This window comes from Anastrepha obliqua, chromosome 6 (assembly GCF_027943255.1).
Source record: "Anastrepha obliqua isolate idAnaObli1 chromosome 6, idAnaObli1_1.0, whole genome shotgun sequence".
Taxonomy (NCBI): Eukaryota; Metazoa; Arthropoda; class Insecta; order Diptera; family Tephritidae; genus Anastrepha; species Anastrepha obliqua.
This window is the reverse complement of record NC_072897.1, coordinates 3,013,170-3,027,176: the sequence shown is the minus strand read 5'-3', so window position 1 is coordinate 3,027,176 and position 14,007 is coordinate 3,013,170. Positions and strand designations below refer to the sequence as shown.

The following is a 14,007-nucleotide window of genomic DNA, read 5'->3' as shown; positions in this document are numbered from 1 at the left end:
TGTTGTACTTTTTAGCTTTCCAAGGTGGTCAAGTACCTTAACATTCTCTGGTTATATTTAGGAACTGCGATACTAACTTAAGACCGGCGGGCCAATTAGATGTCCTAAATTCAGTGGTTTTCGCGAAGCGTTGTAGGATGAGAAAAAAAACAATTAGCCAAATGAAGTTTTGGGGATAGTTTAATATATATTTGAACTAAAAAAAAAAAATTTGTACAATCTCCAACAATATATTGTAAGCCGAGTTATCAATAGATTCCCAGAGCGCCTTGCCACTGAAGTATCCAACTTCTGTACAAGATACAACTTGCAATTTTCATCTGAAAACAAAAAAAAAGATTATTAATTTTGATGTAATTATCTTCGATGTGAACTAAGAAAATTGGGAGAAACACGTAAAATTCGAATTTTTGGGGAACGTAGAAAAAAAAGTGGGTTTTCAAGGAAAAAAAAACTCTTCAACTGGGTAAAAAAGTCGCTTAAAAATAGTTGGTGGATGTTTTTTTAGTTCACATAGAAGAGAAAACAATACTGAAGATAACGCATTTGGAATGAAATGGATAGCTCGTTTAGTTTTTTTGCAATCGTGTACATAAATTAGGTAAAATCGTGAAAATGAAAAGCCGAGAAAACGCGCTTCAAAGCACTACAACAATAAGCGCACGGTTGCTCGACGCCGCACTACGCTCGGCTCTGTAACTCTGCAAATACTTGGAATTTAACTCTGAAAAATTGTGTCTCATGTTCTTGAATATCTAAGCTATTGATTTCAGGAAAAAAAAATCGATTATTTTTGACCTTTTAATTGGCCCGCCGGCCTTAAATTCATAAAGCGCGTGACAGAAAGAAAGTATGTACATATGTAAAACGCTGTCAATACCTATGAATGTTCAAAATATAACATGCTATCGGTAAAGACACGGAAAATGCCAAAATCATGATGTTCCATTGTTCTATTAATCGTTTCTATTTCATTTGTACATACTTTTTTTTATTCTTTATATCCGAAAAAGGCGTCATGTTTCCTTTCGGTTTCGACGTTTATATATCTTATTACCATGCATGTCCTCTAATATCATATATTATTCGCCCGTTATCCGCTGCACATTAGCACCTTTTTCGTATTGTAATACATACGTTTATTAGAAGTGTTAATGCTGTCATCGCGAACAAAGACCTTATTGATGTTATCCATAATAGATAGTTTTGGTTTTAGTTGCAACAGCGCCTTTTTAATCTGTTGCCTTTCTGCACGTAGGTCCTTTTCAATGAAGATCATAGTACCTATAAACGTTCTTGCATGTTTAAGAATTTCTTCAGCCATATCATCTGAAACTAGTTCCGCCACCAGTTTCATATAATTCATATATCATTCAATTATATTAATATTATTAATAGCCTTCATAGCCTAACTGCCAGCGACCGCTCCGGAGATGTTTATGCTAAGTTACGTTTAGCAGAGGGTTACGCAGCCACCGGGGTGGTCTTTGCATTATTCTTTTTAAGCTTTTTACAGGTGGATATGACAGCACCAAATGTACAAACAGTTGAGCTTGTTGGGCCCTTCGCAAAGTAATTTTAAGCTTGGGGAATGAGTTTCGTTTACCCGCTCACCAAAGCCCTGTAGTAAAGGAAGACTAGGACAGCATCAGTCTCAATCGGCAACCACAAAACTTCGACTGCAAAAGGGCGCGAGATCGCCTGCACCAACAACAACAGCAGCTAACATGTGATAGCAGGATAGCCGAATGCGTACTATAGTAGGGAGAATACTACGACATACAACATAGAGACGCTTTATGGTAGAGGTCTTTTTTTAAGAATAATCTACATGTGACAAAATGTTAGTTTATTATCGATGAGGGAACCCAAAACTTCAACTTCGTATTTTCTGGATAAAGTAACCCTTCCTATAAAAAAATGTAAGTTTGCGGAATTTTTCCTAGAACTCCTTCTGCGTGGAGCTCTCCAAAAAATAAGGTTCATCAATTAAAGCGTCATATGTATGTGTGTAGCATGAAAGGACGATAGACCCCATCCCCATCATCAAAGCTGAACTGAAATACTTCTTACTTAATTTGAATTTTTAGCCATCTGGTAGCACAATATTATTGTCAATTCCAATGAATTGATTGTGATGATTGATTAATGCATTTGCATTTAATTTTCGTTGAAATATTTTGGATACAAGTGTGGAAATAAGTGAAAGTGTGTGACTGCATAGTTTATGAATTGAAGTGAAGTTCAGGCACTTTGAAGGCATATAATTTCAAAACTATTATGTCCGGAATGTTAGGAATTAGAGGGGTTATTTAGAAATCGTTCCTTAACAGCTCCACCAATTTTTGTTAAAAAATCATTTTACTTTGCGTAAAACTGCTCATGCGGTATTACTCTACCACCCGACCTTAGTATAGAGGCATTTTAAAGTTCATCTTAAAGTTCTCAACCTTGTCCTCCTTTTTTACAAGTTTAAAACAGACTACACAATTTTTACTCAGAAGACTAATTCTATAGTTAGTGCGACATATTTCTTCTTTCCGCCACCATATTGGAATAGCTCAACTGGCAGTCTGTCGGCTCCCTTGGCTTTTTTGTTCTTTGGTCGAGTTATTGCTATTCGCACTTCGTCATGGGCAGTTAATGAAAGAACAGTGACGTCGTAAAAGATTGGGCGAATGGGATCTTCTTTTTATCTGTGGCATCCACTGCTATCATCATTTAGTAAGTGTTCGCTCCATAACTTAAGCATGCTCTGGACGTCAGTCATCAAATGTCCCTCTTTGTTCTTATACGGAATCCCCCCGATCGTGAAATCTTTTGTAAGCCTATTTTTCCTCTCCGCAGCATCTCAACCTTGTTGTTGTTGTTTTAGCAGCATAAACATTCCCCATTTATAGGAAGCAACATTTTGTTCTTTCTGTTGCAACGCGGCATTTCCTTATTTAAGAAGTGGGAGTCGAGTTGCTGCGAATATGTTAGCTATATTATATGTTGCAATTAAACTTTTTTGATGTCAAACTTTCCTTGTGGAATTAACATCATGCGCTCTGATGCATAAACGCGTGTACGTATTTTGGCCGCAACAAGATAATGATCCGAGTCGGTATTGGGGCCTCGGATGTGCATATAAAACACTAAAAGCGTGTGTTGCATCTATCTCAGTATGATTGATCTGGTTACTCGTTTCTCGATCAGGAGACGGCCACGAAGCTTGATGAATATCTTTGTGCTGGAATCTGATGCTGCAGTCCCCGGTGAAGTCAATAAGCTTCAGTCCGTTATCGGATGTTTCGTAGGCTGAATTTTCTAACTATGGGCCCAAAAATTCCTTCCCTGGGCACTTTGTTGCCTTCTTCTACGGACAAAACTATCCAATAAGCAAATCAGTTGTTCTCTAACCCGCGTACTAACCGTCTGTCATACTACAATTTTAATCAGAATTAACTGCGCCGGTTATCCCGATTAACGCCGCCGTCTGTCTTGATGCCTTGCCCCTTCCATCGCATCTCTTGAACCGCGGTGATGTGATGGTGTCAACTTTTGCTCTTACGAAGACCGTAACCAACCGGGACCGGAAATTTCAGGTGCATGCTCTCAAATCAGTGTGCTTAGTTCTTTTGCCGTGATCGTCATCAGAATAAGTTGGTCTCACTCGAAAACTGTGCTTTCTGTTATTTTCGGTGTTTTTTATGTTAGCTCACAACCAAATATTCTGGGCTTTTCCGCCTTCTCACATTAGCTCGCTCGCAAACGGAAGTTTGGAAGTTACCCACAGTATCCTGTGGTATATATAATACTTGGTAAAGCTTGGACGTTGTGAGCTGCTTGCACCGTATGCAGAAGAACCATCCTGGCCACTCCCACGTGAATGGCGATCAGAGACCTCCACATTTGCGTGAACTGCTCCACTCGGAACCATCCTCTCATAAATGATATTACCTGTTGTTTTCCATTTACTTGCCAAATCTTTTACCGTAATATGAAGCTAAGACGATGTACATAGGCTTCACGCTGCCACCAAATAACTCGCCTCTTGGTGTAAACACTCATGTGTCTCTTAAAATTGAAAAAAAAAAAAAAATTTAAATCACTTTAAATCTTGAGATATTCTACAATAACCTAACAATATATTGTAATCTGTGGATGAGATCAAAGACCTTGGGCGTGAATAATTCTTTTTCTTAGTTTTTTTCGACGTAATAGTTCAAATTTCTCAGGCCCTTATACAATTACGCGGCATCATTTGAGTTGCTAATCTATATATATAAAAATGAAATGATGTTCGTTTGTACGCATTTTTTTGGGCCGATACGAGGCCAATTTTATTCGTTCTTTTTTCATATTATAGGGATCCACTAGGGGAAGGTTTTTAGCAAAAAAAAATTTCTTTTAAATATTTTCTTCATATAAAAAAAAGAAAAAATCAAAATATTGTACAAAACAAAACTTGCTCGATTATAGTAAGTTTCGAATCGACATTCATTTTATGTGTACAAAAATATATTAGAAAAAAATTTTATAGTCTTTCAAAACATTTCATTTTCAACTATTAACAAAGAAGATATTTCATTTAGATTGTAACACTTTTTGGTAGACAACGTTTTCGCGTAAATGAATAATGACGATGGTTTGCCTACTCGTAAATTAATAAATTAAATATTTTACCGCTGACCAATTCATGCTTTGATAACTTACCTCAATCATTTGTGACATATGCGGCAGCAAACGATCCATATGAATGTCTAACAGCATCACCAACCCGCGACATACATTATTTTTTAACTCATAATCTTCATCGGACGTTAGGTTAAATAAGCTTTCAATGAATGCGTCGATGTGTATCATCACAGCCTGTGATCGGTTCACAATGAATTGGTTGATACAAGCTATGGTATGTGAACGTATCTTCGGGCTATTGTGGTTGAAGTATTGAAGAAATTTCGGAATCATCATGTATAGAGACCGATTGATTACACCCAAGTCATCTTTACATATTTATCTTTTGTAAAGTACTGAAAGAACCTTCACATACATTACACGGTGCAACACTGAAAATACACCTGACAAATTACACACTGTAGGTTGTTTATATGGTCGAATAATGCATAAAAATATTTTTGTTATTTTTGTTGTACCCTCCAATTTTTATTTATTTATAAAAAACCGTTTTTTCAGACTTTGCGCGGTAATCTACGGATATCTCGGTCATTTTTTCACCGATTTTCAATATTTTATATGTTTTGAAAATGATATTGTCAGACCTTTCAAATGATGTACAACAAGTAATTATTCAAACTAGTAAGTTCTGATTTTTATTTGATTGAACCTGGAGAAAGTGTTTTTTTTATCTTTTTTTTTTTTAACTTTAACAATTTTTTATTGCATAATTTTACAACAAAATTAAAGATGTTTGTTAATATTCTTTGAGTGCATTTATTAACGAAGAAATTAATGCATTACTTTTAATAATCGGACAAAAATTGCGTAAACTACGTTAGTTTTTCGTTAATAGAAAAAATGGTTTCGTAGCAGTTAGCACTTCGGGATACTTTATACTGTTACGTGTTTTGAAGCGCTGACCTTGGAGGTTGGTTTGGCAAAAGTAGCAGTCTTCTGGTCTGTGAATGACTTGATGATGCCAAACCATTGGGCTCGAAAATGGCAAACGATCTTGAGATTTCCACTTTTTTAGTGATATGGAGCACGTGGAACATATATATTCTGGTTCATACCAGCGACTTTTACTATAATTGCGCTCAAAGTGAAGATTGTATGCTTCAACCACGATAGTATTTGTTTTTAATTCACGGCGATGTTGTTTATAACAAATAAACCGCCAACGTAGCAGAAATTATTGCGTTTGTCACACATCTTTAACTAACTTATAAACAATTTTAACAAAAAAACACACTTGAGAAAAACGCGATTTTGGAAGAAGGAGATAAAAAGGCACTGCCAACCAAAGACTGGTCTAATAGCTGTTTCAGACTAAGGTGCGTTTCATAACTGTAGGACACATAACATGAATATTTAATCTTTAATCCAAAAATATGTAGGTACTCTGTAAAAATAAATGAATATATGGAATAATACCGTTATTCTTCTTGGTATCAATAAACAACAACTTTTCATCGTGGTGTTTTTGTGTTTGTTTGTACCGTTACTTTGAGCACGAGTCAGAGCAATTCGTTACTACTTTTGCCGTTTCATAACTATAGAACGCATTAGGCATTGAAGCTTTAAAGTGCATTTATGTGTTCGCTGAGTACAACTTTTAATTTAAATCGTTTTTTAAGTAAATAAATATCAATATGCCACGCGGTTCAAAACTTACCGAATTAGAGAGAGGTAAAATTACTGCGTGGGAGGAGGGTCTCTGCGCCTCAGAAATCGCGCGAAAATTATGTCGCAAAATTATGTAGAAACACGTTTGTAATTTATGATGAATTGTCATTGTTAAACATTTATTGTCAATACATAAAGAATGCAGTGATTTTTCCAAGTAAATAATCATTAAAGACAAAAATTATGGTTCCACAAATGGATAGATATTCAAAGCATTTTTTTCTATTTACGGAAAACTAGCGTAGTTTACGCAATTTTTGTCCGATTATTAAAAGTAATAAATTAATTTCTTCGCTAATAAATGCACTCAAAGAATATTAACAAACATCTTTAATTTTGTTGTAAAATTGTGCAATAAAAAATTGTTAAAGTTAAAAAAATGATAAAAAAACACTTCCTCCAGGTTTAATCAAATAAAAATCAGAACTAACTAGTTTGAATAATTACTTGTTGTACATCATTTGAAAGGTCTGACAATATCATTTTCAAAACATATAAAATATTGAAAATCGGTGAAAAACTGACCGAGATATCCGTAGATTACCGCGCAAAGTCTGAAAAAACGGTTTTTTATAAATAAATAAAAATTGGAGGGTACAACAAAAATAACAAAAATATTTTTATGCATTATTCGACCATATAAACAACCTACAGTGTGTAATATGTCAGGTGTATTTCGTTTTTTTTTTTTGTAGCACTGTGTTATAGTCCTGCGAGTCCAACATGTCGCACAAAGAGGGAAGTAATTGGGGCCAATATTGTAAACGGCCATTGCTGGTGATAGTAGTGATCAATATACCAACAGTGGCTCTTATCAGAGGTGACGGATCTCCGATAGCTTGCAAACATTCATGCTTGATATATTCAATAGTCTCTGGCGGTAGAGTATTTCTATGAATCCAGATGCTATTTTTTAAAATTAGACCACTTAGAGAACGTGTTTGCTCATCCTCAGTTTTTAGTTTCGTCAGTACATACATCAGGTAATTATTAAAATCGGGATGTTGATTCAATTCCTCTAGAGAATTAATAAGGCGCAAGGACAGTCTCTACAAATGGGCGGTATTAATTTAGAATACCCAATTTTTTCTCATGGACAATTGTATGTAGCTTGCTCACGAGTTGGCAAACCATCGTCATTATTCACGCGAAAGATGAAAAAACTAAAAACGTTGTCTACCAAAAAGTGTTACAATAAAGTTCGAATGAAATTGTATCAAAGAATTTGCTTTGTTTCGTATTAATTTTATTCTCTTTCAGCAAATCATTGAATTTATCGTCTAGCGAAGCGGGCGAGGGTACGCTAGTAAATTTATAAATTTACTGACTAAATAAAAAAAAAAAAAAATCAATATGTAAGGATTTATAAACTGTCTACCAACTGCACAATCAATGTTAGCTACTTTAATAAACGGATGTAAAATTACTGGGTACTTTTAATTGGCATGTGATAACACTGATTTCAGCACTGTAAACGACGACGCCCCCACTAGGGTAGTGGGCAATTGCAGCAGCTCGCCTGACATCACAATTGCTAGCGCAGGTCTGATAAATAGCATAACCTGGCGACCTATGCTATCGCTTGCATCAGACCACTTGCCCATTATCATCTCGATCAAAAAACGTGCCGACTTTGTTTCCGCGAATCACCGGTAATACATCAACTTCAACACAGCTGATTGGACCAGATTCGCGGAATTTACTGAGGACATCTTTGCCGCTCTACTCATTCCCAGCGATGTGCGCGCAGCCGAACGCGCATTCCGCAAGGCGATCACAGCCGCCGCGGCTCGCTTCATACCCACTAGACGGCTGAAGCAGCTGTTCTGGCGAACGAGCGTGATCGCCTACGCCAGGCCGATCCCGGGGATCCTCGAATAAAGGATCTCAATTCGGAGATCCGGCAACTGGTAACCCGACATAAGCGGACTAAATAAGAAGAGCATCTGAAGTCCTGTAACTTCACCTCTGGGGTGAGCAAGCTCTGGTCCACCGTAAGGCCCCTGTCGAACCCGACGAAGTACAACGTCAAGGTGGATATCACCTTCAACGGTCGTACTTTAGCCGGCAATTTATACTGAATCCTCCGGCCGACAGATGCAAACGTTGTGCTACCAGACGGTTGCACAAACTGACACACAACAGTGCACCGCTTGCTTTCTCCAGTGACGAGGTTCAGTGGGCCATCAAACTCATGAAACCATCTAAAGCCATTGGCCCTGACGGACTAAACATGCTGATGCTGAAGAAGCTGGGTCCACTGGGAGTAGAATTTCTCACCAAGGTCTTCAACCTGTCTATGGCCACTTTCATCATTCCTGATAAGTGGAAATTAGGGAGAGTTGTCCCACTGTTGAAGCTAGGGAAACCCGCCAACCAATGGGAGTCTTATCATCCGATAACTCTCCTTTCCTCAGTAGTGAAGGTTCTTGAGGTCGTTCTACTCCCACTCCTTACAGAACACCTGACGCCAGCCCCACACCCGCATGGTTTCCGAAAAGTGCACAGCACCACCACGGCACTCACCGTCATTAACACCCAGATAAACCGCGGACTTAACCAAAATCGCCCCTGCGAGAGGACTGTCCTAGTAGCGTTGGATTTACAAAAGGCTTTCGATACAGTTAGCCACGCCACGCCAGGGCAGCCGGTTCTACGTTACCGGAATGACTCGGGTTTTTCCCGACCGAGGCTGCCGCCCCAGTATACTAGCCCTGTCTAGTGAACAGCATATCACCCCACCCCTTACGTCACAGGAGCAACTGCTCGCTGGTGCCATTTTCAGAGATGTCCCCGCCTGCGCACCACCCGTGAGTGGACAACCGACTACGTTGCCCCCTGCTGCAAAGCTCTGCACCCGCTACCACCTCCGGAGGCGCGGGCGCCCACCACCCTCAGGCCGCAACAACTACAGCGGATCGCGCAGCAGGTTTAACGTAGACAACCCCACGCGTCCCTCACCCGCCGAGTTACACCGACTTTACCGAGAAGCTTCAAGCTTCTACAGTTCAACTGCAATGGACTCACGAGCAAGGTCGAGGAGATAGTTGACTTTATGAGCCGACACAGTATTAAAATAGCTGCGGTCCAGGAAACCACGCTGCACGCTAGGTCCTCCCTGTTCACCAGGGATGGCTATAACGTGCACAGACACGATCGCGAGCGAGACAATGGTGGTGGCCTAGAGTTTATAGTCCACCACACAGTGCAGTATCGTCTCATTGACGAAGGCAACGACGGCAGTGACAGCACCTTAGAATGTTAAGGTATAGCTGTCCGGTCAGGCGATGTCGCGCTCGAAATATTATACAGAATATCTACATACCCCTGTCACCTGCTGCCCGGCAGGATATCACCCTGACATAGGTGCGCTCATCAGAGGTGAAAACCGATTGGTGGTAAGTGACTTTAATGCGCATCACGATCTTTGACATTCAAGCCTGCCAAACGATCGTAGGGGACAGCTACTGGTACAGCAAATAGCCGATTCGACATTCAGCTCTGTGAACGACGACGCCCCCACAGGGTAGTGGGCAATTGCAGCAGCTCGTCTGACATCAAAATTGCTAGCGCTGGTCTGATAAATAGCATAACGTGGCGACCCATGCTATCGCCTGCATCAGACAATTTGCCCATTATCGTCTCGATTATGAGACCTTCCGACTTGTTTCCGCGAATCACCGATCTTATATTAACTTTAACAAAGCTAATTCGGCCGGCTTCACGGAATTCACCGAGGACACCTTCGCCGCTCTTCCCTTCCCTGCTGATGTGCGCGCAGGCTTTCCGCTAGGTGCTCACAGCTGCTGCGGCTCGCTTCATCCCCGCTGGAAGGCTCGAGGACGTCCGTCTCAATCTTCCAGCCGAAGCAGCCAATTTAGCAAACGAGCGTGACCACCTACGCCAGGCCGATCCCGGGGATCTCAATTTGAAGATCCGGCAACTGGTAACCCAATATAAGTGTTATTTAGATTAGACTAGAGATGATTAACGATTGTTTATGGCCGGAATTGGATGGTATTGATCTGGGCAACGTTTATTTTCAACAAGACGGCGCTATTTGCCGCACAAGCAACGAAACCATTGATCTTTTACGGCAAAAGTTTCCGGACAGTGTTATCTCTCGAGGAGGTGATCACAATTGGCCACCGAGATCTTGTGATTTAACACCTTGTGACTTTTTCCTTGGGGCCACGTGAAAGAGAAAATCTACGCCAACAGCCCAGGGTCGATTCAAGACCTCAAGAATGTACTTCGTGTGAATTCGCAATTGAATTTGCAATTCGGTTACGGAAAATTTCATGAAAAGGATATTGTCCTGTAAGCGTGGTCGTGGTGGTCATTTGCCTTATGTTATTTTCCACTATTAACTTCATACCTTCCTCTTTATAATGAAATAACCATCCGATCATTTATATTAAAAAATATTCTTTGAATATCAAAATAACACCTCTGTTTGGAAAACCCTCTACATACTAAAATTTTGCTACTGAACAAAGTTACCTAAATTTATTAGATCAATTTTGATTTTTATTTCTTTCGAAGAAAACACAAATCCTCTTGTGGCCATTTCTACTGCCATGTATACCTATGTTTGTTTCTTTGCAGTAGCTTTCTTTCATCGCCAGCTTTTCCTGCCACAACTCCAAAAGGAATTCGGCTGCTTCTCTGTACCAGTGTGATCGCTTATTTCTTAAAATGAATGTTTAATAAATAATATATAAAAAAATATTATTGGGAGGTTGAATTAGTTTTAAAGGTTTTTTTCGAAGTTTGGGGCTTTATTGTGAAAAAACGGTACAAAATATTTTATTCGAAGTATTGGCCATCGCTAGCTACAACTTTCGCCCATCTTTCGGGCAATTTCCGGATGCCGTTTCTCCAAAATTCTGGCCGCTGCTTGGCTATCCATGACTCAACCCACATTTTGGTAGCCTCGTACGAGGAGAACCGCTGGTCCGCCAAATCGAGACTCATATGCCGGAACAAATGATAATCGGAGGGAGCTATGTCTGAACTATACGGCGGGTGGGGTAACACTTCCCAGCCAAGCGTTCCAAGGTATTTTTTGACAAGTTGAGCAACATGCGGCCGAGCGTTGTCATGTTGCAAAATAACCTTGTCGTGCCTTTTTACCGTTTCCGGCCGTTTTTCTTTCAATGCCCGGCTTAAACGCATCAATTGCAGTCGGTAACGATCCCCCGTGATTGTTTCGCCCGGTTGGAGCAGCTCAAAATATACGACGCCGACCTGATCCCACCAAATGCAGAGCATGATTTTCTTGCCGTGAATATTCTGCTTGGCCGTATGGTCTAGGTAGGCCTCCTGCAGCAATTCACGGGCTTGGGCTGTATTTTTTTTCAAATTGAAGCAGAAAAGCAAAGCTTCCCGCAAATTGCGTTTCGACGGCACGAAAGTTGACATACTCGGAGCACGAAAACACTGCGTTGTTTATACTTCAGCGAAATGACAGATACTGATAAACTGAGCCTAGGGATGAGGCTTTGTCATGAATATATATTCAGTATTGCCAACGCGATAAAGTGATAAATAGCGCCATCTGTGTGTCACCTTTAAAACTAATTCAACCTTCAATATTAGAATTATGTCTACAAACCTTTTTTCTTTGCCAGCGTCCGTTTTATTTAGTCTTTATTTTGACGTTTCTCCGTACATTCGTGAAATAATTATCGATAATAAAAGGTTGTATGTAAAAAGTATGGTAATAATCTAGGATTATTTTATAATCTCGAATTTCAGAAGCGAAATTTTATATAGGTAAGCTCACGTGTTAATTACGGATTTGGTGTTAAGCACGAAAAAGTAGTAGGAGTTAAGCACATGTAATAAGATTATGTGAACGTATTATTAAACATGTAAAGCGAATAAACGAAAAGTATTACAGTGATTCAGCCTTAAGCTGAACGTGTACATTTAGAAGCGAAGTGTTGGAAATAAAGTAAGTCAAGTGTGTTGCCATTAATTTATGTCTTTGCTTCGACAATTTAGTGATCGAACTCAGATATTGTAAGAGATTCATTTGAATTTTAACGTAAGTAAATACGTAAACAATACAATGAAAAATTGTAACTGATAACACGGATGTGTCCATATAAGCAAACTCAAACCGATGTATTGTGTAAATATTTAACCAATCGGAAGCAGTTTTTTTCGACGGGCACAAGTTTTGCTCAATTTTGTGTATCTCACAGGAAACAAACACGATATACGGTAACTTCGGTGAGCGTGGGCACTATATAAGTTTTCAACGATAGGTCGGTCATAATTTCAAAAGTTGTTTCTTTGCACTTATAAGTAAGTTAATAACCAAATATACGGATAGTTATAAGTATTTACACAAAAAAAATTAAAAGTATAATACTCTCGAAATAACAGAATTAGTTTTCTTTTATTACAGCCCAAATTGTGCATCGTGTTTGACGAGCAGCTTTATCAAAAAACCTTCTGTTTTACGCAAAAATATTTACGAATATTAATCTTCCACTTTTGAGAAAAATGACAGACTCAATGAAGTTTGGCCCAGAATGGCTGCGTAATATGGCAGATAACACAAACTTGTTATCTAGTGGCGGTACATCGTTGTCCAACAGCGGTAACGTTGTGACCACGTCATCCAATTCAAATAATGGTGGAAGTAGTGGCGGTCACCATTCTTTTGGCATTATTTCAAATGTGACTACGCCAGCGATCACCCAATTTTCTTATGCTCTAGCTCCAAGGAATACATTTCCAGAATTTCGCTATGGTCGTGAAGAAATGCTGTCGTTGTTTGATAAAAACTATAACATGCCTGAAATATTACCAGCATTTAAGACGATATTTGTTGAGAAAGTGCAGTTGCCTCTTGCGCTTACACCAAGCACAGACGAAGAGCTGTTACCACAAGCGCCACCGATTCCAACAGTAAGTAAAAAAAAGAACTGGGTATTACTGAAACATTTTTTCTTCTAATTCAATTTTTATTTTTTTCTGGAAATATCTGAAGTGTTTGATACAAATATAAAAATACACAGGCTGTATGAACCAAAAGCAGAAAAAAAATTTCATACGGCACTGTTACGTAAGATGCTAAAAATGCCCTTCCCCCATTCCGTAGTAGGCATGAAATCTTTGGCAGAGCTCTAGATACCCGTTAATTATTCAACTTCTCAATAGCTGTTTTTTTTTTCGAAATTTTCGAGCTTTGGAACAATTTGAGTAGCTAAACAAAAATTGTCAATTTCATTTATCATCAGCACTTCTCTAGCTTTCCAACGGTGTTAGCATTGTGTTTGAATAATTTGTAAAACAAACAAAGTGTTGACAAAAAAGTCATTCCTCAAATTACTAGTTTTTCTTGAGCTCCCGCTATAAAAATTTTGTGTAATGAGTATCGCATTGGTGTGGGGGTATCCGTTGATCATTTGCTCGGTTTGCTCGAACATGTCGAGAACTACACTTTGTCAAGAATATCTTTCCATAGTGAAGAAAAATATAAAATGTTAGCTTTGATCGAGAATTCCAACAACAAATAAAAAAGCAAAAAAATAATCACACACATTACAAAAGCAACAACAAAAAATGATGTTAAGTCTATTTAAAAAGTGTCAAAAAAATCTTTGAATAACTGATGAAAACAACAAAAAATGCAGTTATTTT

At 38.8% G+C, this 14,007-nt stretch overlaps 1 protein-coding gene across 8 annotated transcripts in view; it reads left to right on the top strand.

Annotated features, from left to right (window-relative positions):
• LOC129249783 (GIGYF family protein Gyf) overlaps positions 1-14,007 on the top strand; it is a 258,790-nt gene that overhangs the window by 51,782 nt on the left and 193,001 nt on the right. For 7 of the 8 annotated variants that reach the window (XR_008582720.1, XR_008582724.1, XR_008582719.1 and 4 more), the window contains one exon: positions 12,767-13,272. Coding sequence is in view for 1 of the 8 variants with exons in the window: in XM_054889415.1 (XP_054745390.1) it covers positions 12,865-13,272 (408 nt within the window). In the remaining 7 variants the exon portion in view is untranslated. Of the gene's footprint in view, positions 1-12,750; positions 13,273-14,007 lie in introns of all 8 variants that reach the window. The other variant, XR_008582725.1, reaches the window with a different exon arrangement.